This window comes from Zasmidium cellare (genome assembly GCF_010093935.1).
Source record: "Zasmidium cellare ATCC 36951 unplaced genomic scaffold M409scaffold_28, whole genome shotgun sequence".
NCBI classification, from domain to species: domain Eukaryota; kingdom Fungi; phylum Ascomycota; class Dothideomycetes; order Mycosphaerellales; family Mycosphaerellaceae; genus Zasmidium; species Zasmidium cellare.
The window spans coordinates 189049-215049 of NW_022986972.1; the positions used below are offsets into that span (position 1 = coordinate 189049).

The following is a 26001-nucleotide window of genomic DNA, read 5'->3' on the forward strand; positions in this document are numbered from 1 at the left end:
CGTTCTGGATGAAGAAATCTTGAAGCAGAAGTAAACCTCCCCATAGAGGATGGCCCCATCGACCGAAAAGCGCTCGATCGCCGACCACAGTCGAGCCTAGCGCAGGCGCCACCGAAGTGGCGTGCGATGCCCGTACGCCGGTCAACAGAGTGGTTGGGAAAGTCTCCAGCAGAACAGGAGATGCTCGTTTGAGGGCAGTCTGGGGTGACCCGCAACACGGAGGGGCAGAGTAAACGAGCGGGTACGTGGGAAGGGAAGCTTTGGAGAAAGCAGCATTTTGAAGATGAGACGAGGCAAATGAGATACCCACATTGAGTTTCTGTAGCATTTGCTATGACAAAGCATCGTTGTCAATGAACAAATACACGGCTCGTCCATGAAGATTGAAAAGTGCCTAACCATCGTTGAGATAACAGGCCTCACTCCTTCTACCTCCCCAAAGCCTTCATCCGCCTCTCCAAATCCTTCACCCACTCCTCCACCGTCGCCCCATTCTTCCCATTCGCCATATCAGCTTTCTGCACCGCCTCCTCGACTTTCCCCAACCCTTCCCGCCACATCTTCAACTCCCGATCCAGTTCATTCTGTCTCTGCTCGAGAGAATCCAGATCCTGACTCGCCGTCGCCGCGGTGGTGTGCAACGTTCTCAAACTCCGCAGGCGCGTTATGAGTGCAGGGACGGTGGGCGAGAGGGCTTGCAGGTTGGGCAGGAGGGTGTAGAGGTGTTGGAGTTTTTTCATGTCTTCTGGGGAGAGGAGGGCGGGGGTTTGGGATTCTTCGTCGTTGTTCTCGGCGGTGGGGTCGTTGTTGTCTGATGAGGGGGTGGGTTGGAGCTGGAGGTGGTAGAGTTGTTGGGCTTCGGATTTGAGTTTATTTATGCGGGAGCTGGCGGCTTCGAGGGCGGAGAGGGAGGTTGCGGATGTGAGGGCGGAGAGTTGGTTGTCGAGGAGTGCTAGGCTGGGGAGGAGAGGGGTGAAGAGGGAGTCGGTTGTTTCGAGCACGGAGGAGATGCCGAGGGCGGTTTCGAGGGCGGACAGGCGGTTGTCGAAGGCGGAGATGCGCGTGAGGGTTTGTTCGTCTGTAAGATCTGCTGCTTCTTCGTGTTGTACAGGTGCGGTCGTAGGCGCGTCGTGGAAGATTGATCCCCTTCGTTTTCGTCCTTTCCTCACAGTCGGGACTTCCACCCCTGCGAGCAGTTTACTCAAAGCATCCACATCCTCCACCACGCCCTCCCCTTCAACCTCCTCATCCTCATCCTCCGTCTCGCCCTGCTTCTCCGCCTCCGCTAGGGCTCTACACTCCTCCACCTCCCTCCTCAACCTCGCAATCCTAGCCTCCAAGCCCTCATCCTCATCTTCCCCATGTACCCCCTTCTTCAGCTTATACCCCTTCCTCTTTCCATCCACCCGATCGCTCAAATCCACCCCTTTGGCATCCACGCCGCGACTCTGCGTTCGAAACCTATCTCGCGCAGCTTGAGGGTACAGACGTCGCGTACTGACGCGCGTGGGACCGTCTTCTTCATCATCATCTTTCTCCTCCTCGCTGGTGTAGGAGTGTTCCGAGGGAGCGCGGGGGGACGTTTGCTGCGTGCTGGCTGTGGTGGTGGAATCGTCTATATCGGGGGTTTCGTAGACATCAGGCGCGGTATCGAAGCCGGGGAGTTGGGCGAGGCGGGAGGGTTCGGTCGTCATTGTGAATGTTGTTGAACGGGATGGGTTGCTTAGTCGTTGGAAGGATGCATATGGGGATGTTTCGTCGCGGGAGGATTTAAGGTTGACGCCATGCATCGACCACGCGACTTCACGTGAAGTCTAACGAGTGTGTGGACTTCACCTTTGCACTTCATCTCCAGCATAATGAGCTACAACCTCGACTCGCAACCCCAAGTACTACTACGAATCTACGGAGGATGGTCAAACCAGACGTCCTTCACTCCTCAGAGAGACCCCTTCTAACTCTCATATCCAACTTCCACTCCCACGCCACTCATTCACACAATCAGGTCTGGTGGTGTAGCGGCAACACATCCAGCATCTAAGGGGAGACACAGACGTAGTCTGTGTTCATAAGACCTAGTCTTATGCTACTTCCCGATCATAACGGAAGACCTAGTCTTCTGTGCCTGGAAGCCCTGTGTTCGAACCAGAGCGAGATCGAAATTTTTGCCTCCGCGTCTACTTCCACCATCCATTCAACAGATTATGGGAAAACAATCCAAATTGAAACATCAAATCATCAAAACAAAGAATCAATCTATTATCATAACACACCCCCAGGGCCACCTATGGATAGGACTCCGCTCCGCTCCGCCCACAAGGATGCCTTAGACAGCGCCCCCTTAAAACGCCCCGTTCCTTATTAAATTGACAATCGGTCCGGAGCAACAATGATAATGCGCTTCAATCATGTCCCAGTGCCAGTGCCAGTCAGTCATCGTATCCCGTACAAGCCCCCATCTCCCAACTCAAATACAATTTCGAATACGGCCGGAGAGCATACAAATTCCCATTGATTTAGGCATTAAGAGACAGACGTTCATGACTTCGTCCTCTTCGCGTCGCCCCCTTCTTGGTCTTCGCTGCTTCGTTTTCGCTCCTCCTCTCGCCAACCGGATCCGTTAGATACGACGGGCGTTTGAAAGTTGAGCGGCGACGGAAGCATATTACTATCCCCTGATCTTCCAAATCCCCACTCAGGATAGAAGGACGACGGGGAGGGTAGCAAGTTGTCGTTCATGAATCTTGACGGCAGTGCTGATATCGGGGTTTCGATGTGATTGTTAGCCGCGTCTCGATTCGCTGCGTGTGGATTTGTGCTCATCGGCGGTGCTGGTCGGGCAAACGGATTGGGCGGTCCTTGAGCCCCCGCCGATAACAAAGCGCCAGCGCTTGGTGATGGAGGAGGGAGTACTACCCCATGAGAAGGTTGTCCCTGTTGTTGTCCACTACCCTGGGCACCCGAAGAACCCTCCTCTTCGCCTTGTCCCGACTCTGCTGTACCTCCTTCATCACCCGATTGTTCGCTCGGTATCTGCACTCTCAATCTCGGCTTTTTCTCTGACTGATTCGTGTTGGATCTCGAAGGTTGGGGGATCGTCGGCTGGCTGGCTGTTCGCTGAGGTGGTTGCGGCGATTTGGGAGGTGGCATCTGATGTGGCGGTCGTGGTGATAGTCCGTTGGCCCTTGCTTGGTTCTCCCGTTGCATAGCGGCCACATCTATCGACGCAGACCGCGGTCCACCACCTTCAATCTTAATCTCTGGATCTGATCGCGGCATGTCTGCTGCAGTCGTCGCGCCCCAATGCTGCGCAAGCATAGACCTGCTGTCATCTATCGGCGTGAATATGCTATGCGACTTGGCGTGTGCGGGTAGAGGTTTGGGCTGAGGCATGGGGGGACTCTGAAATTGCTGCTGTACCGGTTGAGGCGAGGGCGTAGGTCTCTGGGCTTGCTGTGGCTGCGGCGACGGTTGTCCTTGTGTGTGCGGTGGCTGCAGGTGCTCTTGAGATTGATGTCGTTGCATGTTGGCTTGGGGCGGTGGCTGTCCTGTTGGGTAGGCTGGTGGCATCGATGATCTCCGGTTGTCGTGCACGTAAGCTTGTTGCATCTGCGGATGAGGTGCCGCTTGCGGTGGATATGGAGGCGGGTACGAAGCTTGACCTGGTACGGGCTGGCCTGGCGGGCGTTGCATCTGCGCTTGCGGATTATAGAAGGGAGGATTCGGCGTGTAGGCATAGCTGGGCTGGGGTTGATGCGCTTGAGGAACCAGGTTAGAGCTCGTTCGGCGGATGTGCTGCTGTTGTGACGGGTGCTGGGCGTTTCGCGAAGATGGGCGCGACATGCCTGGCGGCAGCGGCGATGGTCCGCGTTGGAACTGCGGCATTTGCCCATTGTGCATTGGAGGTGAACCAGAAGGTGTGCCTTGTCGAACGTGTTGGAAGCCAGGATGGTGTGCCATTTGGGGGTGCATCATGGGGTGGTCAGGCGCTGGTGTCCCTCGCTCTTCTCCTCCTGCCATATCTTCGCCTCCCTCTTCATCGTCGTCGTCGTCTCCGCCGCCATGCTTGTCTGCAAAGTCCTGAGGACCTTTGTGTTCGTGTGCACCGCCATACTACAACCCATTAGCATGGTCCACTCATCGCAACTCCTCTTGACATACGTATTGAAACCTCCCGATGATCTCGTTGATGTCCGAGGACGAGTACTCGTAGAGCTTCTTATTGTGGCCAAAGATAACAACAGCGACGTCGACGGAACACAGGACGGACAGCTCGTGCGCCTTCTTGAACAGGCCGCCTTTGCGCTTGAGGAAGGTGACGCTGCGGTTGCGGTCGTCTCGAACTGCAGGACAACGATGGTTAGCCAGGGGCCGTCTCTCAAATCGCGACGAGGACAATGGCAGGACGACGGTGACACCATACTCGGCTTAATCTCGATCTTGCGCCTGCCCATCTTCGCGGCGAGTGATATTAAAAAGTCGTTACTTCCTGGCGCGCATCAACTTCGTTCCGTCGTACCAGGCGATGCGCCGGTCTGGGCTGGCTCGACCGTCGACGTTGCCCTCCCTCGAGCTGGCTGACGAGGAGAAGGGCGTGGACGGGCGCGTGGAAGTGTCGCAGTGGCCGGCTGCGGGACTCGACCAGGATTTTGTTCGTCGATAGCTCACGATGGCGCCGCTTCTCCAGACACGCGCCGCCGTTGCGAACTTCCTGATGATGGTTTGGGGTGTGTGATGATAAAAATAGAAGCGTGGAAGAGCAGCCAGAGAGCACCAGGCGGGCGACGGTCAGACCCTTGCCAAGCTCTTTGTGTTTCACGCTTGTGGTGGCTTCTCACTTCACCTCACCTCTTTCCCGATGCCGTCCAGACATGTCGTAAACAAAGCCAGCCCTCCACTTAACATCCCACCACATTCCTCATACGATACAACAGCGAGGCGATGTGCATGCTTGGGATGTTCTGGCCCCAACGTTGACCGCTTGGGAGAAGTAGAAGATCTTCACCGCAGTTCGTACGGCTGCGCGAGAATGTAAGCGTAGCGGAACGACACCCGGCACTCGTCTATGTGCGTTGGTCAGAGCCGTGCGACATAACACTTTAGGCGTTCTGGTGGAGTCATCGTGGAGAACTTCTGGAAGAAACATGATGGTCCTCTGCTCAGCCCGTCGCCTTTCGATGGAGAGTTTAGGCTGAGTATGAAGGAGTTCCAACGCGCGATCAGGACTGAATGCTGCCTAAACAGAGTTTTCATCCTGCAAGCACGAGGCGTACTGCAACGACATTTAGACGTCTCGGTACCGAAACACCATACACAATAAGTTCGAGTATGTAGGTATGCAAGAGGGCTAGTACACGACAGCAGAGGAACTCAGCCGCCCGCCCCAACATCTTCGATCCTGCAGCTGCTTCGCTAAGCCACAGCCTTGCTTGTAGGCTGGAAATGCCTGACCGCCTCGTGGCTCAAACGTGGAGTTTGACGTTGGTGTGTTACACTTGTGTGAGATGGCCGGTGTTCGGTAGTGCGGTGTCTGTGTTGCATATCTGCCCTGGCTGGTATCGTACAACTGTGATATGAAGAGGTAGACAAGTCGCTATTGCCTCCCAACGGATGTTATGGTCTTCTCCATGCCTGGTAAGCACTCTGCCTCCCCGCCCTGTGGTCTTTTGACTGACTTCTCCTCTCCATCTCATTGGCCATTGTAGTACTGGTCTTCCTCCAAAACGACCACGCCTATGGCTCAAACAACATGCGATACCCTGCGTTCCAAATTCTCGCCCGATGTCCCGGCACCTTGGCCAACGCCCGACGCTGCTGAGAATACTCCTCGACATCCTCCACAGTGCTAGACTCCACCTCATCGAACTCCAAAACAGTCAAATCCGTAGGCGACGGTCTGAGCGACGCAGGGGCGCGGTACACCACGCGGTTGATCTTGAGTCTGTCGAGGCCGACGAGAGATCCCTTCGAAACCGACTTCTTTTTCGCCACGAAGAGTTGTCCATACAACACCATCGAAGTCGAGATCTGGATCGTGCTGGCCAGCGGACGGCGCAGGTTGAGCGCTAGCAGACGCCGTATATTGCCCGGACGATGCTCGTCGGGTTGGTAGAATCCTCCGCGCGCCGGCATCTCGAACTGGCGAATGCTTTCGTAGAAGACGAATTCCAGGTGCTTCAAAGACGGGAGGAGCGGGATGAGCCCCTCGAGCCTGGAGAGGGCGGTGCCATACCCGCACGCTGTCTCCCAAACGGCTGATTAGTGCCGGCCGAGTGAAGGACCATTCTCGTGCGGAACTTACGTCGGAATTCGAAGTCCTTCCACGTCGTGTACCCATGCGTCAAGACCACAGTCTTCACCTGCGACAGCGCCATCCTCAACGCCGGCGTGAGACAGTCGGGCAGACGATCCGCGCAACCCAGCGCCACCGTGAGCGTCGCGACCCCCGATCTGCGAGCCCTCTCCTCCTCATACTCCTGCTTGAACTGGCGGCTGACGAGTGCGAACTGCACGCAGGACGGATGCTCGATCAGTGCGCACGGAATTTGGTCGACGTGATCGCGCAGTAGGCCGTGGATTTCGATCCAAATGTCAGTAGCAGCCTCCGCGTAGACCTTGTCCCTCAATTCCCGCGGTAGCCGAAAGAAATGAAAGTGTTTATTACCTTTTGCGTGCTGAGAGCCTGCGTCGTGCCCGTCGTCGTTGTCAGGAGGCGTAACCATGTCGATGTTGATGGGTCGAAGTTGTGAGACCGACGCTGTTGGAGCCAGGCGGAAGGAGGCAGGAGAGCAGCCAAGCCGAGAAGTTGTCTAGGCGAGCAAACGGCAGAATGAGCTGATACGCACCATCACGTGATGTCCTCTGTTTGACATGTGAAAGTTGGGCTTGGAAGTGTCACGTCCAAGGAGAGGGTACCTTCTACAGCATCCCCTTTGCTCAGCGCTCACAATCCTTGTGTCGCAATGCGTCCACACCCCCAATTGCATTTACTGTTTATTGTTCAGTGCATTGCCCGTACATGTCACGGGGAAAAGAAGTAAAGGAGACAGCAAAACTTGGTGACCAATGTACATTCATTGTTATTAGCTAGCGTATCAATTGAATCCGCCGCTTCTGGCTAGGCCTCTCGACCAAAAAGTCTTCCTCAGCGATCGTGAGAAGATTCCCCAACCTCGATCAAACTCCACAAAGCCCCTGTAGTATTCCGCTAAAACGCGCCAAATCAAAACACAACGCTCGTAGTCCACACGTCAACATTGCAAAAGAACATTGCTCATGCCGCGCCAGCGCTGGCCGGAGGCTGAATGACCTTGGTCACTTGAGCGCCGGCACGCACAATGCGGTTGCCGTTCTCGTCCTTGTAGATCTGCGAGCCCTGGCTCTCCTTCTGTGCGCGCTTCCAGATCTCTACCTCCATACCGCCGCGGATGACACCGATTCTCATGGTTGAGAGCAGGTTGTGGGCGGCGTTGCTGTGCAGGTAGACACCGCCGTTGAACATGGCGGTGGCGTCCTTGCCGATTCCGCTGCGGATCATGGCCTTGCCACCTGGGTGGTCGTTGACGAAGTCGGACACATCGTGGACGACACCAGCGACGGCAACGAGTGAGCGGCCGTTCTTGGTCTGGTCGACGTAATCATCCCACTCCATGACTGGAAGCTGCTCAAGTGGGACACCCCAATCGAGCTTGGCACGCTTCTGGTCCAGCTTCTTCTGCTGCTGCTGGAGACGACCCTTCTCGATCTCGTTGGCACGGAACTGCTTCAGGTCGAATGCGAGGCCGAGCTGCTTCATCGTCCAGATGAACCACTTGGTTGGGTCGTACTGGTGCCACTCGATGGCATTGCGGTAGTCGGATGGGAACTCGTGGTGGAAGTTGTGGTAGCCTTCGCCGAGGGTGACGAGCGCGGTGATAACGTGGTCACGGGGAGAGTTGCGATCGTCGAATGGCTGGTCGCCGAGCCAGTGGGCGAGGGAGTTGACGCAGAAGGTAGCCTGCTGAACAAAGAAGATGCGGAGGATACCGGCGTAGATGAAGCCACCGAGCCAATCGCCCCAGCCGAAACCAGCGACAATGGATGGGAAGATCAAGCCCATGAAGAGGACGACCTTGAGGTAGTTCTTGTGCTGCCAGACGACGACGAAGTCATCATTGAGGTCAGAGATATCGGTACGACCAATTCGCTTTGGGTTCTGCTTCATGAGCATCCAGCCGAAGTGCGAGTAGAGCAGGCCCTTGCGGACGCTGTATGGGTCCTTGTCGGTGTCGGTGTAACGGTGGTGAGCACGGTGGTCGCGAGCCCACCATCTGATGGAGCCTTCAACGGCACCACCGCCAACGGCTGCGAGGAAGATCTTGAGCGGTGTGCTTGCGGAGTAAGAAGTGTGTGCCCACAGTCGGTGGTATCCAGCGGTAATGCCGAGGCCCGTTGCGAAGTAGTAGAGAACGGCGAAAGTGGCGGTTGACAGTCTCAATGGTGTCCAGATCGCGGTGATAAGACCAGCAATTGGAATACCGACGATGAGGACGACATTGAGCCAGTTGACGTGCTTGTACCAGTTCTTGCGAGTCATGGGGGTCTCGGTGATGTGGGGCTTCTTGGGGTCGTATTTTGTGTTCCTCACAGGCTCTTGAGGTGCTGGCTTGGATTCTGCCGATGGCTGTGAAGAGAGATATTCAGGGTCGACGGCCGGCATGCCGCTCGTAGGCTGGTGGGAGGGCATGGTGTCGTCGGCGTGTGAGTGGGTGGTGGTAGGTGGGTGCGGGAAAACGACGCTGGCGGCGAATTCGCTCAGCGACTTTTTCGAAGCTCGGCTTGTGAGCTAGAGTGCGGTGCGAGTGACCCTCGACGAACGAGAGTCAAGAGGTTGGAGAGTGTGAGTGGCCTGCACGGAGTAGGTGCGAAGGTTAGGGAAGGTGAGAAGCAGGCAGGCGGCGAGAGTCTTACTTATTCAGAGCAGTGACGAGCTCTTTGTCGTTCTCGTTCATCACCTTCAACGACGCTCCCAACCGTCCACCGTTTGCCCCAGCACCCCACAAATTCCAGGGGCGCTACCCAATAAGCGCCGAGCCGGCCCTTTCGCTCGGGTTTGCCTACAATCAACCACGTCGACCATTGCGACGAGAACGACGGCCCAAGACTCGCGATAAGACGCTGCATGCTCCCCCATGCTTCTCACCATTCTCATCTTCACATGTCAATTGCTTCGTCCACCACCTCCCATCAATTCATCGCGCTCTTTTCGCAAAACGACTGACTGACTTTGAAACTCGGCACTCATGCAGGGCAAAGCCGGACAGCGCCAAGAGATCCCGCCGAAAAGTTCTCGAAGCGTACAGCCGTTGAAGCGGCGCGAAAAGATGGCAAAGCGATAACGATGCCTCCCAGCACTTCCATGTTTTTGCCCCGGCTGTGCTTTTCCATTCCAGCGCGTCACGCTATGGTGAGACAGAAATGCGGTCCTGCCTGCCTGCTCGGTGGAAGCTCCGGCGATGCGAGACGTGGCTATCCTGTTTTGTTGCATAATGCTTGGATGTCCCAACCGCTTACTCTCCCGCCTTCCTACTGCTCAACGCTGTATCTTGAGTCAAGGGTCGAATCAGGGCCAGTGGCTGTGAGTTTGGGTGAGATAAGATGATGCGTCTGGGGGAGCTGCCGCCCACGCGAAGGTGGGATACACAGCTACGATGCCGTGCAGGTGCAGGGTGATGGAAGAGGCGTGCACGTGACGTGAATCGCTCAACCTCACGTCTTGTCAGTCTGGGCCCGGCTTCTGCTTCCCATCGATACAAGCTTCCGTGTTATCTCGAAGTACAACAGACAGCAGACGGATACCTGAGAGGGTACATGTAGGTTCTACCTGGATGTGGCGCTGTTCGCCCTCGATGTCGACCAAGTCGTCGCGCTGTCACCTATTTATATGTCTCACCCATGCGGATGCAGACACGGCTCTGGGTGACCGACAATGATGTGGACGATGAGTTGTACCGCACGTTCGAAATTCGGCCGCATGATCAGGATATGGAGGACTCGTCGAAGGTTGGTGAGGCGTAGCTGGGTCGCCAGAGCGTGAGGATCGAGGCATGGCTTCAGAGATACAATATACTTCTGAGAGCGATGAGGAGGAATGTGGTGTTACGTTATAGCTAGAGTAAGGGTTTTCGGTCTGAAGAAGTGGTACAAAGCTCTCATCATTGCGTTCAAAGACCTGGTAACTTTTACTTCTCACCGAGAGCAATTGCTCAGGGGACGGAATTCCGCTTTCTTGACCAGATAGTTGAACTCTTGCATGTTGTGCAGCCAAAGCCATCCCTCAGCGCGCTCAATGTCTATTCTCGGACGCCTTCGCTTTCCTCATCAATACGTACTGCAACATGATTAGCTGGAGAAGAGTGATCGCTGCATGTTCGAACACGATTGCGCCCGCGAGGTCGAATTTGCTCGGCGACATCTCCGCGTTGATATCGAGGATTCTCCTGGGCTGTCATTGACAGATGCGTGACTCTCAGTACGAGCATAAAATGAGGATGACAGCTACAATGGTGAGAGTGACATGAATGTGAATAGTTCTTCGCAGCATAACAGTTCAATTGCAAAACAGAGCAAAGCAGCAGGCTATCAAGGTCCCACTATCGAGCAGCGACAGACGTGCCTTTGCACGTCTCGCACCTCCATCACGTCCAATCCTACGACATCTGACCATCAACCCTCTCATCGCCGCGGGAAAAAGCGGCCCTTCTTCTTCGCAAGCACATTCTTCTTCTGCGTCTGCGTCATGGCGGGCCGCTTGTACGGCTTCTTGGGGTAGAAGCAATGAACCTGACCCGTCATGTGAAGCTCACTCTTCAGCTTCACGAACGACTCATCTTCTGCAAAGGAGAAAGAGTTGTAGTCAGGAGCTTTCGAATGGAGTGGACCGCCGAGGATCCAGAAGACATCTCTCGCTCGCGTCATGGCGGTGTTGGCTCGTCCCTTGTCAGTCAGGAATTCTGTTCGAGGGTTAGAAGAAGATATGGCCGTGACGAGCGGTTTAAAACTTACTGGGTAGCTCGCTGTATTGCATCGAACCATCCATGAGCACCATGGTTGCTTCCTCGCCCTGAGCAGCGTCGATGGTGAGGACCTTGGGGTAGTGCGAGTGTGGGAGGTTCTGCTGCTTCTTCAGCTTGTAGATGCGTTGCTCGCACCACTTCAACTGTTGTCCGTGATTAGCAAGATGTCAGAAGATACTGCATGATTTAACGACTTACAGCACATCCGTAGGCCACGATGAGCATCACCTCATCCTTCAGCTCAGCACCAAAGTATGATTGCAACTCCGGCAGAATCTGCTCGAAGAACACATCGACGTGGTCCGGTACGACAACTGACAGCTTGTCGTCCATGAATACATCACCGGCCGGCATCTCGATGTAGTGCAGACGAGCTTGGTCGTCCGTGGCCTTTTCGAGATAGCTGTCACGTTCGGAGGTGTCGCGCATCGAATTCGCGATGATATTGTGGAGGACTTTGGTCAGGCCTGGCTTGACGTCCTCGAGAGGTCTCTGTACCTTTGGCGAATCGGTGAGGAGGCCATCATAGAATTCCTTGCTGGGAAACCGGGAGAGGCTCGAGTGCATGCGCTCCTGGATGGTAAGCTGGACGTATGGAAAGCCCTGTGCGATGAGACGGGTGAAAAGGGGTGTGTCCAGGCGGTCGTTGAAGGGATTGAACTCCATCGGATCCTTGGCACACGTATTAACTGGCCGCAATTGCCTATAGCTTCATTAGTATCGCACACTGCAATTTCTCATGAGCTCATAAAACATACTTCTCGTCTCCAAAGAAGACCACTAGGTCTGGGGAGCGTGGAAGACTGGCCGTAATCACATTCCAAATGCAGATCTCCAGCTCCTTTGCCACTTCGTCGAATAGCAGTGCTAGGGCGGTGATCTGCTGCTTCTTTGCTTCTTCTGCAAAGATCTCACACTCCCCTGATCTGCTGTTGCCGTTCGTGCAGACTATGATGTGAGCGAGGGAGAGCAGATGGCGCTTGCACTCGTGGAAGGCGGCGTTGTACATGTCAGTGGACTTCCTATCCTTCCAGTCGAGCTCGCCTTTTCGGTCAGCTTCTAAACAGGAGCGAAAAAGGTCCCAGCAGTTGACTCTCGCTCGATAAAAGCTTCGGTAGTGCAGGTTAGAGATCCTCGAAAGATCTCCTTTCTCGGCTTCATCAAGAACACCTTGAGACAGAGAGCACTGCATGGCGCCGATTTTCCTGGCCTTCTTCTCCAGCATCTCGAACTTGAGAGAGCTCAGATTGGTGACATTGCCGTCTTGGTGTCCGGCCTGACGTTGGGATGCCTGTTGGGCACTGATCTCTGATAGTCGGACTTTTCTCAACCCAGTGTAGATGCGGTAGACTCGCAGCTTTCTATCGCCAAGGACGTCCTTGTACTCGTCGATCCCATTGACCATGGCGTCAGCGTTTGTGTTAGCCGTACCAGTGACCACGGCTTTGCCTCCTATCATGGCGCAAAAGACTGCGAGGGCGACAGAGAGCTCCGTCTTGCCACTGCCTGCGATGCCAGAGCAAAGCGCAAGTCTACCCTTCGTGTGGTGGATAGAGTCAATGAGTTCCAGCTGGCCCTTGTTCCATGGCTTGCATTCCCGAAGCCACTTCAAGGCGCCCGCAAGCTTGTCCGGGGCGACATTGAGTCCAGCAGTAACATCAATTTGTGGAATCGAAGTATGGAGCTGGTTGAGAGCGATGGGGTGCCATTTCTTATAGGCGTCTGTCGGTAACAACTCCATGGTCTTGATCTGCGAATCAAACAGGAAGCTGTTGAAGTGCGGCTTGACCTCTATGACATCGGCGTACCAACTTACTCTGTCCGTGGCCTTGTGAATCTTGTCACCAAACCACGAAGGAGTATGTTTTGCGATGATGAAGAAAGCGTCGTGCTCAGGTAGTCCCAGCGGTTCCGACTCCAGATGCGCTTTGAAGGACCTGGTGCCGAATTGGGGAATGTGAAATTCGACATCGATCTCGAGTCCGCCAGGTAACCGTATTTGAGGCCTTGACACGCGAGCAACGTCGTCTAGATCTGGGATCTCGCCAAAAGTCATTGCAATGACTGCGTACTCATCGGATGAGAACAGCGTGACTCGATGTCTGCCCCTCGAAAATTCCCGCAATGCGGTGGCTGACTCCCAGTATTGCACACTCGTGGACACTGCATGCTGGACCGTAAACTCCTTCATCGATCTGCAGGTATCACCTGCTGGTAGGGCGACCATAGGAGGTGGGTGAGAGCTGTTTATGAGCTGCCAAGGGCTCCGCATCATCTCTGAAATCTCGTCGACAGTATCTGGGAAGCAGCTGTATTCTGCTACTCCAATCGAGGGTAGGTCAGGTCCATCGCCACCCGGTAGCAGACTGCGCAGCTGCCGAAGGTCTCGACGGCTAAATTCATTCAAGTCTGCGACGTGCAATCGGAACTGAAGACGCTCGGCGACTGGTGTGTCGATCAGGCCATGGAGCAAGGTGTAGATGGACTTCTGAACCGGACTGAATGTGGGAAGAGAGGATGCCACCTTGTTGAAGCCTTCAGATGTAGCTCCCTTTGCTTCGAAGGAGATAGACTCGTGGTCATCGTCGGTGTCTATGAGGACTGTTAGAACCTCTCGGGGCATACAGAATCTCCTGCAACATACCTTGCCAATTGAAGTTGAACAACTGCTTAGAACCACAGTCATTGAAGGAGAATTCGAGAGCGAGAATGTGGTCCTTGATGTGGCACTCAAGGCGAACGCAAGGGGCGTAGAGCTGCAAAAATATTAGTAATGAAAAACACTGTGAAAGATACGACGTTCTTACCAGCTTGTTGAAGCTGAAGTGAAGGCGGTAGCCATGGTAGGCGTTGTCCTCACTCGGTGGGTACATAGCACCGTCTTTGATGTCGAGAGAGCATCTGATATTGGGTCGACTGACTCGGGTCAGGTTTCTCAGCAGGGTTGCGTCGACTCCTCCTGCACTTGGGCCGTTGAGGTTGTAGAGCGCCGCAAGGTCGGTCTTCTCAGTCACAGGCCCTTGAGTGAGAGCGTCGATGATGTACTTGTGGTGCGCCGTGAGCGACTCCAAGGTGACCGTCTTGGGGTCCAGTTGAGGCGTCGCCGGCGCAGAGGACTGCGAGCTATGATCCGTCTCTTCCATATTGCTCACCATCCGCCGTGTGGTGGCAACTGTGTGTCGAAGAAAATGCAGAAGCGAGGCAGCGAGGAAGATGAATTGTGTGAGCAAGCGCAGCGAGTGGAGGGGTGGCACTTTAAAGCCAAGAAGCCGCTAGCGAGACTAGCGTCGTTTCATGCGCGCTCAGATCAGAAGAGGAAGGAGCGTGATCACCTCTTCGCTCGAATGACTGAGCTATCAGTTGAAGGGTTTGAGGCTCTCTGGGTTGTCGAGCAGATGCTCAGTCGACGATCAGCTGAGAAACGAACATGTGACATTCCATTCTTCTGATGGCACTCGCGAAAAGAACTTGATTGAACACGAGGGGAGAATGAAGAATGAGACACGACAGTGGATACTCACTCCAGCAGAATACCTACCTGCTCACGGTGTTGTTCGCTGGCAAATAATCCGTCCTCCTCTCACTCTTACCCAAACAGCTCAATCCCTGTGCAATCGCCATCCTGTCCTTCCATTCTCACTCTGCAACTTCGTCAGCATACCGAACCTCCAGCTCTACTTCCTTCTTCTTCAACTCGTCCAGCCAACGTCCCTCGTCAGCCTTCGTGATGGGCGGGCCGCTCGGTGCATTAGTTGCCTGCGATGAGCCCTCCACCTGTTCTCGATAGCGAACGTACGCCGGTGTACCTAGCAACCCACGGCTGCGCTTCGTGATGGTGCCACAATGTCCACCGATGATCCACCGAACCTCGCGAGCACGAGTGAATGCCACGTTCATTCGACGAGGGTCGTCAACAAAGCCAATATCTCTACGGCGAGTCTTGTAGGTGTAGCCCTGGACAGAGCAGTCGATGATGGTGATTGGGGCCTCAGAGCCTTGGCTGGAATCAATGGTGAGGATCTTGGGCATTTGCTTCGTGGGAATGTGGTGCTTCTGTTGGAGATGGCCCATTGCTTCAAGCCAGCAGTTCTTCTAGATAAGAGTTAGTATTGTGTGGAGGCAAGTAAAGCTCGTCAAAACTTACCGCTCCCTTGTACGCACAAATCACCATCACGTTCTCCTGCATGTTTTCGCCGTAGTATGCTAGCAACGGCCAATAGATATGCTCGAAGAAGAATCGTGGATGTTCACGAACGAAGGCAGAGCGCTTCGACAAGTCGCGAGTGCCTAACACGTTCAGATACTGCACTCTGATCCTCTTGTCTTCTTCAAGCTCGGAAGATTGAGTGGGGGACCCGATGCTGTCCAGAATATCCTTCAGGCAAGCGAATAAGCCTGGTTGACAGGACTTCAGACGCTTGGAGGTGCCAGGTCCATCGCGCATAGCGCCGTGTGGATAGAATTCAGCCGATGGCCAGGAGCTAATGTGGCAAGACATCCGGTGCTGCTCCTTCAACTCCACGCAAGGAAAGCCTTGGCGCTTGAGTCTGGTGAGGAATGGTACACTCAGTCTGTCGATGAAGGGATTGAATGTGACAGAACCCTTGGCTGAAGTGTTCGTGGGCTCTAGCTGTCGCTCGTCGCCAAGCATGATCACGCCCGTGATCTTGTTCCGATAGTCTGGAATCAAGAGCGCCGACAAAGTATCGATCTCCCTGTCCTTCGCGGCTTCGTCGATGACGATGCACAGACCTTGACATTCCACATCATACCTGTCGCGGGCATAGTTGTCGACGATATCCGACGACCTGCAGTTGCCTGTCGTTGTGCAGACCAGTCTCTGACGGCCCATGTAGTGTGCCTTACAGGCTTGGTAGAACTTGTCATAGGCTTTCACGGCATTCTTGTCGAGCCAGTTGAACTCGCCAGAGTCACTCTTCTCGATGCATTGACGCAGCTCGTACCATATGTCGATCTCGCCCGATCCTTGCTTGAGAGAGTATTTGCCTTCTCGCGCGGCCCTCAATACCTGCGCCGGTAAGGAGCTTTCTTCGTCGGCGTACTTGTCGGCTGTCGATTGTAGGTCTGCTCGGATCATCTCCAAGCCAAGTACATCGACCGCATCAGCCGCCGAGTCTGGACTTGGTGTCTCCATGTCGCTTCCGGCATCGGTGCACGGCATTCCACACTCGACCTGTTCTTCGTTGCTCTTCTGTTTCATGATCTTTTCCGCACTGAAATCTGTCGACGACGGGAAAACGCGAGTCGCCATCACTTGAGGGAAATGCTCCTTGAGCTTGTGCATGAAGTCGGCGCAGTTGGTGTTGGAAGGGCAAAGCACGAGGACATGGAGACCAATGGCGTAAAGGAACGCAGTGATGGCCTGGAGGACCAAAGTCTGAGACAGCGCGTTAGTCAACATCTCATAACTCACAGGGGGTCGTGACTTGCCTTTCCAGTGCCTGCAGGCCCAGTAATCAACATGATACCTCCCAGAGTCGATCGAACTCTCTGTAGTGCAGCCAATTGCTCTGGATTCCATTCTCTCCACGCAAGCATCTTCTGAAAAGCTTCGTGTACTGCTGCTTCGACCGGTTCGGGGATTTCGGCTGCTCGCTTGGTGGCCAGGTCGACGATTTCGAACTCATGACTTTGGTTCAAGATAATCTGGTGCCATCGGGATGCGTCTGGATGTTGAAGGTTCACCGCCGTGCTGAGCTGGCTCTTGAGGGTGAATTGCGTGATCTTTGGAGTGAATTCCACTTGTGTGAGGAATTTGCTGTCGAGCACGGGAGATGGCTTGATACAAGCGTTCCGTAGCTCAGGAGATGGCTCAGTGAGGACAAAGAGTGCGTCATATGGTGGGAGTCTGACAGGTACACAGCAATGGTTTGCTGGTTGCATCGTGAACTGAGTGCCAGTCATAGGATCAGTCCAGCTCATCTTCGTGTGGAGACGGTCTGGTAGAGAGAATTGGACGATGCCTCCAATACCGCCGAGCGGACGAAAGGGTGAGAATCGAACAGCCATTACCACGACTCCACCAACCTATTTCATGTCAGTATTACCTCACAGCTCGGAGACCTGGGAGTCGTACCTCGTAGACAACGCCAGAATGCCGTACAGAAGCCCATTCTCGCAGTGCGACCTCTTGCTCAAGGGCTGCAACTCGTGACGACTCATATAACTCCACAGCAGCATCCGTGACCGTCGCATATGTATCGCTAGAGTCGAAGGGAACCATGGGATATGGAGTTGAGTCGATGAGCTCGCCTAAGTCGCGATCGACTCGCAACGGTAGGAGGGCACTCCATTCAGGCACTGAGAGCGACGGGAGTCTGTCCGGACCAGTGATGTAAGGCAGGATGCGAGCGAAAGTAAAGTCGAGCGGGCTCAAGAGTCGGCGAAAGGCGAGACGGATGCGCTGTCCGTCTGAGGGATCAAGGAAGCCTTGAAGCACTCTGAGGAGTTCGAGGCCATGATGTCCGAGGAGTGCTTGGTATTTCAGCGCATTTGGAAGACCTTCAGATGTAGCGCCGAAAGAGGTGAACCGTATCTCGTCGCGTGGTCCAGAGTTTCCCATAGTTTTGATCTTGGACAAGTCGGTGATACCAGGAGTTCCATCATCGATGGCGTTGAGGTGAAAGTCGAGTGCTATTTGCAAAACTGCCGGTGCGTCTGGCGCTTGTGCTCTAATATCGTCCCAGAACACCTCGAGTCTGAGGACAGGAGCCGTCAACTGCCATGGATCAGCCTGTGGCAGTGGATATCTGTCTTGGTAAACTTACCAGTCTGCGGAATGTGACGAAGATCTCGTACTTTGGCAAAAGCCATCCCCCGTCCATATCTTCTGGAGGGAATGTCTTGCCGTTGGGGGTTACGATGGAAATGGGCTCTGGCGGGTATGCGACACCAGTCAGGGCGTGCAGCGTCTGACCCTTGTCGGTACCCAGATCGGGCTGGTGGAGCGCGACCAGCTTGGTATTCGAGTTGATGGGCTCATTCTCGATCGCATCCGTGAGATTTGCTCGGTATTCGAGCAGCTGATCTAACGGAATCTCCATCGTTGTATGTCGTACTTTGACGTACAAGCGGAGGGTGTCGTTTGGAGTGTGTGGACGCAAGTTGGTGGTCGTGCGTGAGTAAGTCGGCAAAGGGTGCACGTGCCTGCAGGCGTCACCGTTTATGCGGCAAAAGCCGATCTTTCACATGCGGAAGGAGCGCTGGAGGTGCTGCCGTCTCGTCTTGTTTGAAGCGTTCAGCCCAACTCTCTCACCAAAGAATCAACTATTACCGTTCGTCGCCGCCATGGCCAGCCCCGCCTACAACTGTCGTAAAGAGATTCTCACAATCACTTCCCAAGACCTGGCCCGTTTCGTATCGGATCGCATGTCCATCCTCCCATGTGCCACGTGCACTATGGCCTTCGCGCAGTCGTGCCACCTTCATTTTGCTTTCGCACCGACAACATCATTTCTCCGCCTCCGACATATTGCACCTGCCACGGGCGCTTTAGATGATACATGGCTTCTCAACAAAGCGCCGCGAAAGTTCGATGTACCAGCAACATCCAAATGCGGGCCACGGCCACAGTGATTGCTACTCACTCCAGTTCATCTTCGCGATCGCGAAGACCTTGTTCCAGAAGGGGTAGGCCACCTCCAGAGCTTCTTCAGGACCAGTTGAAAGGGGACAGATGACAGCAGCGGCCATACATGCTCGAAGCGTTCCACTTGGCTACCCTCTACTCGAATTTGGGGAATCATCGCTGCGGTGTGCATGGTCGGCCTAAGACTGTGAATTATCAGGTGTCAGTGCGAATGGCATGCTATATGATATCCGTCCTGTATGGCCTTGATAATCAGTGCTCGATTTCTGTACTCAGAGGGTAGCATTCTCTACACAAGCCGACTTTCTCTTTCCACGATGATGCGCAATACAGCTGCAGTCTGCGCTGAAAATCGTCGCATTGAGCGTGAAGTCTCTACCCGCTCGGAAAGCTTTCGGTTTCAATGCAGGCTCTCAAAAAAAAAAAAGTTCCATGACACCTACAGAGACACGATGTTCAGACTGTGATGGATTGTCTAACGATATGTGCAGGGGGTGAAAGATGGAGGTGAGGTCTAGGCACATGATGATCCTTGGCGATGTGAGCAACGTCATCCGACATGCCGCCAGCTCTGTCACCGTCTCCTTGGAGCCCAACTCACACTCCAAACCGCCGGCAGACTTTTCTGCACCTCTGCGAACTCCTGGCAGCCCAACATTGACAGCCTGGAGCCGTCAGTCGGGAGGCTAGCAGCGTTAAGAGGCTCTTCGAGCGCTCGTTTGGGCTCCCACCCCCCTGCCCGCTTCTGGGCCTGATCCCTGCTCTGCCAGCCTCACGGAAGTTGGAAAACGATAGAAGAGCTGCGCCCGGTCCCAACCGTCCCACGCCCGACCTGCATACAGTTCCACCGCCCTCCTCGACAGCCCGCAACCAATATACCTACCGCCTCATCCCGCGAGTCAGCACTCGGCTAGGTGCCACAGGCAATCACGAGGACAGTCGCAATGTCGCGCTTCAGGTCTTCGAACGATGATCTGGCCTACGGCGATATTCCCCAACGATGGGATCGTGAACGATTCGAGCGATTCAGTCGCGGCGGCCCTCCCGCACGGTTCGAAGATGACTACCGCTTCGTCGAACGAGACAGCCCGGGACGTCGCGACATTGCCGTGGCAGAGCGACGGGAAAGCTCTCGCCCGGGTCACCGATTCGAAGAGCGGGACCGTTTCTGGGAGGAAGACCGCGTGCGCTCACGACCGCGACGAAGGACTGACAAGGAGCTCTTCGGCGAGGTCGACCCGCGCGAGATCGCCGAGATGGCACTTGTCCCCGCTCGGCGGAAAAGTATCACAAGAGAAGAATGGGAGTACGACCAGCGAGGTCCGCCAAGGCCTAGTCTCTTGAGGCGTCAGAGTAGTTTGGACACCTTTGACAGACGTCCTTCGCGCGTGGAAAAAGAGGAGTACAGGATACCGCCATACACTCCCGTGCCCCTACCCATTCGCCGCCACAGAGATGGCTGGGACGAGGCACACTATTACCGGGATTACGAGCCGGAAGACTATCGCGAGGTGGAAATTCAGCGTGAACGCTCTGTTCACCGACGACGAGGGCCAAAAAGCGAGAAGGCGGCTTCCAAGGCTCCTAGCAGTTCGAGCAGCAGCTCAAGCTCGGCGTTCGAAGAGATCAAGAGTGTCAAGGCCTCCACAAAGGCGCCAAGCACGAGGGCCCCCAGTACCAAGGCAAAGAGCACGCGAGCTCCCAGTGTCCATGAAAGCTTTCATGAGTTGTCGATACACGAGGACATCGAGCCTCCATCGGCACCAACCATTCACGAAAGCATCCACGAAACAGCTTTCGAAGAAAGCGTACGCGAAGAAAGACGATTCAAGAAGGGCAAGACGAGGATGCCAAAACGTCTTGTGCGACGGGAGGCGATTATGGATCTGGGCTATCCGTTCGACGAGGAAGACGACTTCTTCGTGCTCAGGATCGCGCTTGAGAAAGAGCAGATTGACGAAGTTATCCAAATTTCAGAGACGTACAAGGATGGGGGTAAGTTTGATACGGATTCGGGATACCAGAAGTGCTTCGCTAACCCCCGAACAGAAAAGAACTCGAAGAAAGTTTATCGCTTCGAAGAGAACATCGACGAGGTCGAACCTATCCCTGCTCCTCCAGTCGGGGAACACGAGGAGATCGAGCGCACCGAATGGATCAATCCACCTACTATCGTTGGCGCTCGCTCCCACCGGTCCAAATCTGTTCGTGATGCCTCCCCTAGCGTGAGAAGCAGCGTCAGCCGCCGCCATTCCCCATCTCGTGCAAGATCGCGAGCTCCATCAGGGACCTTTGTTGAGGAACGCAAGACCGTCATCGAAGAGACCCGCTCACCACCGCCTCCACCTTCGGTTTTCCGAGCACCATCCGCCCCACCACCGCCCGGACCACCAGAGTTCTACGAGGAGAAGAAGACCGTCATTGAAGAACGCGTACCAACCCACCATCCCGGCACTGTTGTCCTAGCAGAGCGCGAGCACCGTTCTGACCGCGATATCAATCATGAGATCCGGGCCCTCGAAGCCGAACGTCGCGCACTACGCCTCGAACGAGAAGCGGAAGAGCGCCGCGATATGGCTCTACGCCTACGAGAACGCCCCGACGAAGAGTTCCAACTTGTCGAGTACCGCGATCGACCAAGAGATGAGCTTGTGATATATGAACGGGAGAGGGAGCGAAGCCCGCCGAGAAATGTGATTCGCGTCGAGAAAGATCGGAAAGGTAGGATGGCACTGGTTCGGTCTACGCACTGAGCGGCTTTGGTTGGAAACACACACCTTCCAAGGCTCGTAACCGCTTATCCCCTCTGTTGGACATTGGCTAACTAGTTCTTGTCCTGCAGAGAGGCGAAAGGCGAGAGTCGTTGCCGCTGCCATGGCTGCCCTTACTTGAGAGATCGACGGTTGCAAGATTCTTTTTGGTTGTTTTTTGAATACATGGATTTTGGGAGTTTCGTTATGGGAATTTTGTTGTTGACAAGAGCGCTCAGCGAGCATGGAATGAGGACATACGACGGCAGCGTATCATTACGATGTGCATGAATGTTACGAGGTCATGGATAATTGCTGAATGAATTTCTTCTGCATGCTAGGATCAAGACAGAGTCTCAACCACAGGTAAGCAGGTTCGCCTACTTCCCACTATGCGGCGAATCACTCAACATCTCACTACACCAACCATCAGCACACAGCACCAAAACATCAACTCGCAACATCACAACTCACCTAACCCCCCAATCCGGCGCCACCAAATCCCTCCACTCCTCGGCCCCCAACCTCGCAAAATCCACAACCTGCCCCTGTCCAAGCCCAACCCCCTCCCCAAACTCCACCCCCGGCTCCAAAACAACCGGACTCTCCGGCCCCCAAGGCGTCGCCAACAAATCAAACACCGGCCCCACCTTGACATCCACCGTCGCCTGGAAAGGGCCCCCTCCCCCCGCATACTTCACAACCACCGCGCAAGCAAACTCCAGCGGAATCCTACTCTTCTGCCTCTCGTCCTCGCGCAGCCAGAACTTGACGATGGTCGGTTCGCTGTGTGCGTGGTCGGTGAACTCCGCGCCGGAGATCTCGGTTGCCGTGTGGTGCGTGTAGGAGGAGGTCTGGCCGGCGGAGAGGGATGCTGAGGCCGAGGGGGTTATGGCGACGGGTGTGGACGCCGTCGCGGAGAGGGTCGCGGAGCACCACCAATCCCTCCTCTCATCCGTGCCGTTCGACACGAGCCTCTTCGGTCCATAGTCCACGACGACCGGGTCCTCGCCCTCCCCATCCCGTCCCTCGAACTGGATCCTGATATCCGCGCGCTCGAACCTCCAGGCATGGTGGCTCCCTCCCCCTCCGCTTTGGAATTGGAATTTCAATCCGAGCAGACAGGCCGGGTCGTCGTGGAAGTAGCCGTACTGCACGCGGGTGACGTGGGCGAGGAGGGAGAGGTTCGAGAGGTCGCGGTGGGTGATTTTGAAGCGTTCGCGCGTGCTGGGGTTGGGGGCGTCGTAGTGCGGGAGGATGTGGTGGTCGTGCGTGAGGATTTTCTCGTCGATGTGGTGGGGGTTGAGGTGGAAGGTTGTTTGGCGGGGGGCGTAGGTTGAGGTTGGAGACGTCGATGGTGTTGTTGGGGATGGCATTGCTTTTGGCTGGATGGGTGAGGATTGGCTGGGTGGCTTGGTGAGTTGTTGTAGGGTTACGAGAGGCCGTTTTGAAATCAGGGAATAGAGCTAGTAAGACCGTGTCCGGTCTCAATGTTGGCATTCATCAAGTTGCGAGTACATACGTGAACATGCATTGGGAAGGCAAACGATGACAACATCGCCGCGAGATACATGTACATGCCCCGGCAGCTACATCCACTCGTCATGCGGATGTAGCCTTCCTGCTGGAGGATCCGATGGCGGTTTCTCTAGACGCTCGTCACTACATATTCAGGAAGAGTCGGCTCGGAAAGCTAAGGGACCCTCTCGGCGCCTGCATGAAGCCTGATGAGTGTGGAGTGAGAATTGGAATCCCACGGAATCTTCGGATGGGGTGCTCGTCATGTGTCTTTATTAGCTACTAAGCTATGCTGCTGTTCAGGCGCTCTTCGCCGATGTGTAGAGGTGTGTACTACTACCAAGTCTTCGGCCCAAACGTCTCTCCAGGTGCGACAGTCTTGCGAATGGCTGTGCCGAGATAATCCGTCGTTTCGAAGACGTTCACATTTCCCCACCATTGCGGAACTGTAGCGTTCGGCAGCGTGATGGCAAGGAAGATGATGATTGTGGAGATCAGGAGTCCACAATCGAGTGCTGCTGCTGTCAAGTAGTTGTAGTGAGACCACCACCCGAAGAACCGTCGTCGAATACCCCAGTTGAAGATTAATCCAATGATTGCCCACGAAGAGAAGGATAGAGGCGTGGCAGGTGGCAGCCAAGACATCGCTCCAAGCATGACTGGAGCGTGGAGCCAGCGTAGTCTCTTCGTTGGGAAGACCCTTAGGAGGACGTAGAAGGCGATCGGGAGTAGAGCTCCTAAAAGCCAGAACCAGTTGAATGAAACGTAGAGACTAGAACGGCCGAACATGCGGCGCGGACCGATCAGCCCCCAAACAATACTCGATGAATAAAAGGTCCGTCCATTCGGGCAAGTGAAGTGATTGACTTGGTCAGATGTGCACACGTTGGGGATAGTCGTCAAAGTCCAGTTCATCACTGCGATCTGGACGAAGCAGGCCCAGATAACTGCCGCCACCTGGCATGCGATTGTTATGCGAGGGGGCACTTTCATGTAATGTGCGAACTTGAGATCCTGGGTGAATGTCTGGGCTTGGCCAAGGACGATTGTGCTGTAGACCTTGAAGATCATCACGCCGATAGGCTTTCCCGGTATCATGAATCCAGCCAGGAAGGGAGAGATGACGTTCAAGGACAGCATGATGTTGGTGATGCCGAGGATCATGCTAATGGAAAGAACGTCAGAGTCATTAATGAAGCTGACGAGAAGGTGATTGAGCACTTACCAGCAAGGAATGACAAACACAAGAGCCAAAAAGATAGAGACGAAATATGCCCACCAAGGCAGCTGAGACGAGTAGCCTAGTACTGTTCCAAGGCCGACAGCGACGGTGCCGATGAAGAGGGCCAAATACCACCAGTCAGGAGCACTGAATAGCGTGTCAGTGAAGTCAATATGCAAAGACCTGGACACACTCACTCTTTATACTTCGACATCAAGCGCATGTGCACGTCTGGCTCTTGTTTCCGCGCAGTCCTAAACCTGTACCATACTTCCTTGCCGTGGAAGACGACCGTATGGACGATAGATGCTGTGAGAGATGCGAATGACAGGCCATAGTTGAGTGCAAAGGTTGGCGCGAGGAACAGAGGCGAGTAGTCCTTGTACTTGGTCTCAGAAAAGCTGTAGTTAGGCCCCATGATTTTCGTTACATTGTACTGGTTCTGAGTATTGTCAAACGTTGTGGACGTGTTGATTGGCAGGTAGTCGGTGAACAAAGCTCCTGAATAGCTGATTCCAATGGTGGTGATAATCATGAAGACGAAGAGCCCGACCAGCGTATTCAGATGCGAGAAGGTGGGAGACAGCAGTGGATCGTTCAGGTAAGACATGACATAGGTCCAGTCGAACGTTATCGGTATGAGCGAAAGTCCAGTGAAGCCACCGAATAGTTGGTTGAGAACCACGTTGTTTGGCCTGGCCCAAGTGACGAAGCTAAACACAGATAGTCCCTGGAAGATGACACCAGGAAACCAGTACCATATGAACGACGCGATTGAGATATATGCAAAGTAACGGTATCCAGATATACGCCAACCGTTGGTCTGCGCAGGGTCGGGTTTACGCTTGTCGTGCAGTGCGTAGAGGAGCGTCGTCATCGAAAAGTTGGCAGGCCAGATCAATGCTGCTGGCCAGACTAAGAAGCGCCTGAACATTCCAGAGATTGCGATTCCGATCAGTTGCGAGCTCAGCGTGAAGAGTAACTGGAATCCCCAGCCCAGATGAATATTGTACAGCGACTTGGCGTCCAGAGCAAGGAGAGCATCAGTCGCATAGGCATATCCATATGTCACATTGGCCATCAGAGTGACCACAGCATGTTCCTTGATAGTGAAAGGGCCAGGATTGAGAGACCAAGTTACACCGAAAGTTGTGAATTGTTTCGAGGGTATGATCCGCGCCCAAAGACATCCCACGGGGTAAACAAGTAGCATGATCACTACCGTTGGGATGGTGACAGCTGGACTTCTCATGCTGAGGAACATGTTGACGGCCGCAGAAATCGTTACAAATATGAAGCCGAGGACCCAGGCCCTGAGGGTATTGGCCATTTCTCCTCCATCTGTTGGACGAACGGCAGCTCTGACCGATTCATATGGCGAGTCTTCAGCGAACTTCTTGTCAACTTCGATAGCGGCTTCCACGCTGTTGCTTCTGGCGGCATGACGGATGGCATCAACTGTAGCGTCTGGGAGATTCGGGTCGAACTGGTGTGACTTCTCGATTCGCTTCGCATCGTCTACGGCGTGGGATTCGATGGTGGTGTCTGTCTTCTCATCTACCTGCTCGGTAACGACTTCCACTGGAGCGCCATGTATGACTTCCTCCTCATTGCGTGACCCAAAGGGTAGCTTCATCATATGCTGAAGTGCCGGAAAATCGCCTCAGCGTGACACTCTTGCGTTAGCAAAGCCAGCGACTGACCTACCTTTGAAGATGGAAGAATTGGTATGAGATATATCTGCCACCTTTATCCGCCACGTCGTATCGCATAGTAGCACATGGTAGCTCAGTTGACATCGTTAAGCGCGTCTTTGCGATACGACAGTTCGGCGATCAGTTACACTGG

At 54.6% G+C, this 26001-nt stretch overlaps 9 protein-coding genes across 9 annotated transcripts; 1 reads left to right on the plus strand and 8 right to left on the minus strand.

The window, feature by feature from the left end:
* Positions 1 to 428: 428 nt before the first annotated feature.
* On the minus strand, positions 429 to 1694 carry M409DRAFT_68169 (uncharacterized protein; the record flags this gene model as incomplete). Its single annotated transcript, XM_033817710.1, has 1 exon — positions 429 to 1694. The coding sequence occupies one exon, from the start codon at positions 1692 to 1694 to the stop codon at positions 429 to 431; it is 1266 nt and encodes a 421-aa protein (XP_033664798.1).
* An 844-nt stretch (positions 1695 to 2538) lies between these two features.
* On the minus strand, positions 2539 to 4454 carry M409DRAFT_68170 (uncharacterized protein; the record flags this gene model as incomplete). The annotated part of the gene is made up of 3 exons (XM_033817711.1): positions 2539 to 4113; positions 4162 to 4343; positions 4424 to 4454. The coding sequence occupies 3 exons, from the start codon at positions 4452 to 4454 to the stop codon at positions 2539 to 2541; spliced, it is 1788 nt and encodes a 595-aa protein (XP_033664799.1).
* A 1279-nt stretch (positions 4455 to 5733) lies between these two features.
* Positions 5734 to 6722, minus strand: M409DRAFT_25688 (uncharacterized protein; the record flags this gene model as incomplete). The annotated part of the gene is made up of 2 exons (XM_033807794.1): positions 5734 to 6239; positions 6302 to 6722. 2 exons carry the CDS (start codon positions 6720 to 6722, stop codon positions 5734 to 5736), a joined length of 927 nt encoding a protein of 308 aa, XP_033664800.1.
* Positions 6723 to 7273: 551 nt separating this feature from the next.
* M409DRAFT_68171 (uncharacterized protein) lies at positions 7274 to 8725 on the minus strand (the record flags this gene model as incomplete). The annotated part of the gene is made up of 1 exon (XM_033817712.1): positions 7274 to 8725. One exon carries the CDS (start codon positions 8723 to 8725, stop codon positions 7274 to 7276), a length of 1452 nt encoding a protein of 483 aa, XP_033664801.1.
* Positions 8726 to 10713: 1988 nt separating this feature from the next.
* On the minus strand, positions 10714 to 14197 carry M409DRAFT_25690 (uncharacterized protein; the record flags this gene model as incomplete). Its single annotated transcript, XM_033807795.1, has 6 exons — positions 10714 to 10991; positions 11044 to 11197; positions 11253 to 11757; positions 11813 to 13646; positions 13699 to 13810; positions 13862 to 14197. 6 exons carry the CDS (start codon positions 14195 to 14197, stop codon positions 10714 to 10716), a joined length of 3219 nt encoding a protein of 1072 aa, XP_033664802.1.
* A 493-nt stretch (positions 14198 to 14690) lies between these two features.
* M409DRAFT_68172 (uncharacterized protein) lies at positions 14691 to 18364 on the minus strand (the record flags this gene model as incomplete). The annotated part of the gene is made up of 6 exons (XM_033817713.1): positions 14691 to 15146; positions 15199 to 16452; positions 16506 to 17102; positions 17152 to 17793; positions 17843 to 18102; positions 18349 to 18364. 6 exons carry the CDS (start codon positions 18362 to 18364, stop codon positions 14691 to 14693), a joined length of 3225 nt encoding a protein of 1074 aa, XP_033664803.1.
* A 1243-nt stretch (positions 18365 to 19607) lies between these two features.
* Positions 19608 to 21416, plus strand: M409DRAFT_25692 (uncharacterized protein; the record flags this gene model as incomplete). Its single annotated transcript, XM_033807796.1, has 2 exons — positions 19608 to 20658; positions 20713 to 21416. 2 exons carry the CDS (start codon positions 19608 to 19610, stop codon positions 21414 to 21416), a joined length of 1755 nt encoding a protein of 584 aa, XP_033664804.1.
* Positions 21417 to 21793: 377 nt separating this feature from the next.
* On the minus strand, positions 21794 to 22789 carry M409DRAFT_57027 (uncharacterized protein; the record flags this gene model as incomplete). Its single annotated transcript, XM_033813488.1, has 2 exons — positions 21794 to 21830; positions 21888 to 22789. 2 exons carry the CDS (start codon positions 22787 to 22789, stop codon positions 21794 to 21796), a joined length of 939 nt encoding a protein of 312 aa, XP_033664805.1.
* Positions 22790 to 23267: 478 nt separating this feature from the next.
* On the minus strand, positions 23268 to 25789 carry M409DRAFT_57028 (uncharacterized protein; the record flags this gene model as incomplete). Its single annotated transcript, XM_033813489.1, has 3 exons — positions 23268 to 24096; positions 24157 to 24300; positions 24351 to 25789. The coding sequence occupies 3 exons, from the start codon at positions 25787 to 25789 to the stop codon at positions 23268 to 23270; spliced, it is 2412 nt and encodes an 803-aa protein (XP_033664806.1).
* Between the last annotated feature and the right edge of the window lie 212 nt (positions 25790 to 26001).